Source organism: Dermacentor variabilis, chromosome 3 (assembly GCF_050947875.1).
Source record: "Dermacentor variabilis isolate Ectoservices chromosome 3, ASM5094787v1, whole genome shotgun sequence".
In the NCBI taxonomy this organism is placed as follows: Eukaryota; Metazoa; Arthropoda; class Arachnida; order Ixodida; family Ixodidae; genus Dermacentor; species Dermacentor variabilis.
Window position 1 is genome coordinate 14608866 of NC_134570.1, and position 6000 is coordinate 14614865.

The following is a 6000-nucleotide window of genomic DNA, read 5'->3' on the forward strand; positions in this document are numbered from 1 at the left end:
TTTTTTTCACCTCGCTTGCATAGACCTCAATTCTCTTTCCTCACATTGCCACTTGTTTCGTTCGCTTGTACAGTCGTGAATGTCGAGCAGCAGCGACGGTCTGTCTCTGAAGGCGATAACGTATGCAGCACAACCCCCTTTTTTTCATATTTTTTTTCTTAAGTGTTAAATCAGTCTTCTTTTTATATTTATTGTATGTGTGGACACGTTTCTTCCAAGAGAGCGGATAACCGAAGGATCAATATTAATTTTTACTGCGGTAAAATATAGCAAAGAAAGAAAGTATAAAAGGTATATTTGGGTACAGTTTGTGGGCAGCCAAGCTGCCTCCAAATGCAAGTGTACGGTGTACCGTACCTTTATGCACGCAAGGTTTTCTATCGCCAGCCGAAAAAATTGGTTGAATTGTTTAATAGTTCGTGTCTCACGCAGGAAATTAAACGCACTGTACCGTTATTGTACACTATGATGTGTATCATCTGACAATAACATATGCGCTTAAGTCACTTTTGCTCCAGCGGTCGCCATGATCGGGAGCGTCTCTCATCTTTTTTGTTTTGTTTTATTAAAAAAATAAAGAGAGAAATCTTAATCTACCTTAACACTTGAACACTAGATAACGAATGATCTGATTATTATGTTGATCGCACGAACATAACAGATACAAGACATTGAACCTCACGAGAAGTCATAACGCAGCGCGGGATTACCGTGTGGGCGAGAGACGCCTGTGAATGTGCCTGAACACATAATTTACCAATACGACATGGTCGCACATATTGTGTACATTTGACAGGGGGTCACAGCATATAGTTATTGGCAGACGATTGTCTAATTCACTCGTATGTAAACTGTCGCGAGGATCAAGTTGCACTAAATTCCGCACATGCGAGACCTTACTCAAATGAAAACCAATCTTGTTAAAACTTCATACATAGAACTGACTATGAAAACTAAAAATATGCTCACATTATGATATGAAACGAACGAACAACGTCTAACCCGAGTGAGCCACATTATATGCTTCGGTGTTACTGTACCTTCCTATCTGAATTGGAATACGCACATTTAATAACGTCAGTTCAAAAGCCGAAAAGAATTGAGGCGTGCTTTCCGAGAAGGAAGTGCAACCGTGCTCCCGTAAAGGCGAACTGCGCACCCAATCCTTGCGCACCCTCCGCTGGAATACGCGAGCGTGACGTAAGACCCGCACAAAAAGATGTCGGCTTCAGAGAAGAGCGGCTCAATTAATATTACCGAGATTTAGACGTTCCGTTATGTAAACTGGACTTCCTACGCTTTCCGAGCCGAGAATGATTGCAAGACGAAAATTTCTGTATCAGTTATGCATTGGTTCCTTAAAATCCAGACTTTACTTAAAACACCACTCGTCTCGCACCGTAAGAAGCTCTCACAAGGACGGTTTCAACCAATCACGAACTCGTTAGAATATTCATTTTCTTCCCATCAAACTGTGGATGATCGGAACTAACTACCTTACGCAGTCATCCAATCGGTTTCCCTAAGGAGTGTGAATGTTCTCTATAGCATCTTGTTCCGGTAATTGATGTTATAGTGAAACTTAGTGTTATAGTTAATTAACATAGTGCAGATTGCAGCCAAGTTATTGCCCTGTTTCTCTGCGTTATGGCATTGAGTACAATTGTCTAGCTTTATGCGTTTGCTTTGTGACTTGCCCTGTCTTACTCAGTCGCATACGTGACTGATCTGCATTCTGTGATCCCACTTTTTCGTGTTACTTTCACATTTATGTAAGCTTGTCGTTGGGGTTTCCTTATTCAACGAGCTGCTAAGCGAACTACCCGGGATGCATATTTATCATTTGTATCCACTGCATATATAATCCGCAGTGCAACGACTTTCAGGTCAACAGTCTCCTAAAAGAAAAAGAAAGAAACAAGAAAAAGAGAGATTACTACGCTCGCGTTTGTCAGCGTGCCGCCTTTCCGTAGTGACTGACCTCAGCAACTGCTTATCACCTAGGCACTCATGCGGGTCAGATAAAAGTGGCTTGACGTCATGGCATCATTTCCGTTGCAGTCAAAATGAGACATAAATATTGAAATAACGCAGACTTATATTTCCCAAGTACGGTGTGAGTCAGAGGTGACGGAAGTCCAGCGTGTAGTGCTGAGTGTACTGGGGGTGCACACTATACCATGCTCTTCCTAACGAGGACATTCGGAGCGCAGTATTAAGCAGCTTGAGGGACAGACTTGGCGAGGACACAACAGCGCTCGCTCTCCGCATATGATCCGGCAAGAAGAGGCCCATATATTGGTCTCTTCTTGGGTGCCATATATGGGTGTCAGAGCTCAGGTTTCGGCGTGAATAAAGCGCGGTTTCGCGCGATTAGTCTCACCAGCCTAACTTTGCCGATCCATATTTAAAGCTTGTGGCTTTCGTTCGAGCCAAACTTCGATATTCCTCTTCGTATGCAGACACAGAAACGACATAGTTATTGGCCAACCATCGAACACATTTTAATCTGGAGCATTATAAAAAGAGAAACAGAATTTCTATTTAGGACGTGAAGAATATTTAAAAAAAAACTGCGTGACAAGAAACACAAAAATAATTTAAGAAAGTTAGAACGCCAAGTTTATAACTCCATAACAATAAATGACAAAAAAAAAAAAAGACATATCGCAAATGCGTCAACTAAACCTGGTGCCGAAACGGGTGTATATATATGTAGCACACTTGACTTGAAGCGACACAGTTATTTTGTGAATAGAACTCTAGCGGAGTACACGTAAAGGCGCACTGACCCTAGGCCGACCCGACACCGGTTTCGGTCTGCCGACTGTCGGCGACAGCGTTTTTTTCCTTCGTGTCCGCGCCTCGGTCACACTGTACCGACGCCGATCTGCCGACGGTCGGCGTCGGCACAGCCTATAAGCATAACACAACATAGCGTCCTATAAAGCATAACAGGGAACTCCCGGGACGGCTGGTTCTGCGAGACAATGGGAAACGGCGCTCGCACTTCGACGGGTGCTGCGAGCAATGTGCTAGCGATGTCGCGCCAGTCCGCGCTGGCGAACGCACTGCGACATTCAAGCGGTTTCTGGTGGAATTATAGTCGGTTAGTTCACGGGCATTGGTTCAGTGTCTGAGAAACACCGGGGGTCATGGCAGGCTTCGAGGGTTGTTGCATGTCGCTCCCATCGCACGCAATGCGACCGCCACGGCCGGGCATACGTCCGAAAGCGGGCCCGATGCTCTCGGGCCTGCGCCAAGCTGGGCTTGAAGCCGCGGGCCCAGGCACGGCCCCGTTTACTGATGACCCTAATAGTCAGGGTCTCTAATCGCACGCGGGCGTTGTACATAGATCAAAGCACCCTGTGAGAGGCTCGGCGGACAACGGTCCCCAGTGCTTTCTTGTTTCTTAAAAAAAAAAAAAAAGTGGCATTGTTTTATTCTCACTGAAATTGCAATGTCTTTCGTTATGCGATGACATCTGTAAGGCACGCATCTGTACAAGCAGAGTTCATCCGGCCGATCCGGGCCTGCGCGTGAGCCGTAAAATCAGGCTTGTGCAGCATTAGCCACAGGGAGACGGAATGAGCAGCGTTGCCAGTTCCGTTAGAAATATTTCTGTTATCGGCCGCGCACACGCCTAATCGACTGTATACACACACACACACGCTAATTTCGAACTGTGTAGTACGCACGTATAAGAGCGTACTGCACAAGCCTCCACGACGCGCCTCCTCCATTCGCCGCCAACCGTGGCACGCACGCGCTTCGTTCCACGTGGAGCGGCTCGCTCACCAGCTCGCCTACGCGTCGAATCATCGCCTTGCGAACGCCCCGAAGCGCACAGGAGTGGACAGGAATGGCCACCGCCTTTCCTCGTGAGAAATGTTACTAAGCGCGTGTGACGTCCGAACGCAACATAGAAATCCCGATCACGTCCCTGGAAAGCATCTACGCGAGAGCGGTTACAGTCATGCCTGTGGCGGGCACTAAATTTACTTTCCCGCGCGTTTAATTCTCTTGCTTTTTTCTCGCTAGTCTTTTTCTTCTTTTGCTGTCTTGGAAAACTTGCGCCATAGATAACTTTACGGCTTTCTGTATAGGACTGGCGTTGCTTGGAAGAAGGTGATGTAGAATGCCCGCACGGGCTGCTGTTTACGCACGCTTCTGCTGACATTGCGGAGGACTTTATTGAAACGCTAAATCATCGCGTGTAGAAGATGTACTACGTCTATACTCTATAGAAAAAAGAAAAGTTAAGGCTAGCTGCCCATTGCCGACATCAGCCGACTGGCCTCTTTCTTTGCGATTGGCTAGCGCCCTGCTTTCATTTTCTTGATTAAAAAAGAAGATAGAACTGTACAAAAAATATAGGTTCGTAGACGGACAGCTGTGTCTTTGCATAAACGCAAGCTCCAGAACATGTACTACGAAACCACGCATAGCGTTGCCTCCCGTTTCGCATACGCACAACTAATAATAACAATAATAATAATAATAATAATAATAATAATAATAATAATAATAATAATAATAATAATAATAATAATAATAATAATAAAACATACAAAGTATCGTATTAGCCAACTCGAGCAATACAGAGCGCCTGCAATTCACTTACCATGCACCTACAGTAGCGACACCAGCATGCTTCCTTTGCAGTGCATGCAGAATTCCTTATTCACGCCTTGGGAAACACGGGGAAGGCGGGAGATGGAAATTCAAGACGACGAGAAAAACGAGAACAAGGTAAAAGCAGGAGCCAACGTTTCGACAAGTCCACTTATCGAAACGTTAGTTGGCTCCCGCTCTTAACTTGTTCTCGTTTTGCTCACCGTCATTCACCCCTTGAAATTCTGTCGTCTGAGAAGCGCGTTAGCAAGTAGTGGTTCAAACAACACTTCGCCAGCCTAAGCTTAGGTTCCAAAATAAAATAGAATAGTGAGAGCACGCTTTCCAGGGGCAAGCCGAATATCTGCGCGGTTCTCCCGCAAGCAGTCTTCCGACGCGTCGTCGCTACAGTCGCGCACGATCACCCTTCAGTAAAAGTGCCTTCGCTGCGCACGTGCTCAGCCTCCCCCCAAAAAATCGGGCTCGCGACGGCATACGGTGTTTTTCACATCTACGCCAAGCACAGTTTTTCTATTTCTTTTTTCATTTCCAATCGTAAAAGAAAGTAGTACGTTGGAAATACTCACTTCTTGAAGTGCTTTTCATACTCCTTGATCTCCTTGCGCGAAAACTCGATGTAAGGGTTGAATCCTTCGCTCACTTTAAGATCCTTGATCTCGCCCCTCTCGATCGCCTCCCGGCGCGCGAACTTCTCAGAGAGCTCTTCTTCGGCCATGACTGTTGGCTCCTGCACGGTAACGTCACCAGCTAGCAAGGAACGCACTGCGTACCGACGCTTTCTCGTGTCGTCTGCTAGCGCGGAGTGCCCAGAAAACGTGTGGCGAAGCGCTGCCGCGGGTCCGAAGATGCGCGACGCACTGGTGGCCGGCCGCAAGCCGCGAGCGCTTTTCTTCCTCGCAACGCTCATCTCTCTCTCTCTCTCCCCCACGGCCTCTCTCCGTCTCACTAAAAACCGTGCAGCGCCGTGGGGGCTGAAGTCAGCTGCAGTCGTCAGCGGCCAATAGGAGAAAGGCGCACATGCGCACGGCGCTGCTTCGGGACGCATGCACAGCGTACCTATCTCGTCTGCTCTCACCGGAACAAACGCAGAGGGCGCAGCAAACTCACAGCGTATAAAGCCCCTTAACAGCGTAAGATTACGAGGTGTGTGAATTGCCGTTGGGCGAATAATACACATTAAATGAACAGATGCATATTGCATACTTTGGAAGAAGAGGCGTTCAATGCTGCGCACCAGGTACCACCTCTACATGTCTACTGCGTTCCGCACCGCTGTACGGTTTTAGCGCGAGGTAGCGGTTGGGCCGAGCCACTACGTGCGCTCGATCTATGCGGCGCCACTCTCCCTTGGGGGGAGACCCCCTG

General features: G+C 47.3%; 1 protein-coding gene across 1 annotated transcript in view; it reads right to left on the reverse strand.

The window, feature by feature from the left end:
• Swip-1 (EF-hand domain-containing protein D2 homolog Swip-1) overlaps positions 1 to 5516 on the reverse strand; it is a 116481-nt gene extending 110965 nt beyond the window's left edge. Inside the window, exon 1 of the mRNA XM_075684243.1 lies at positions 5202 to 5516. Within this exon, the coding sequence (XP_075540358.1) occupies positions 5202 to 5350 (149 nt within the window). The 5' untranslated portion in view covers positions 5351 to 5516. The remainder of the gene's footprint in view (positions 1 to 5201) is intronic.
• Positions 5517 to 6000: the final 484 nt, after the last annotated feature.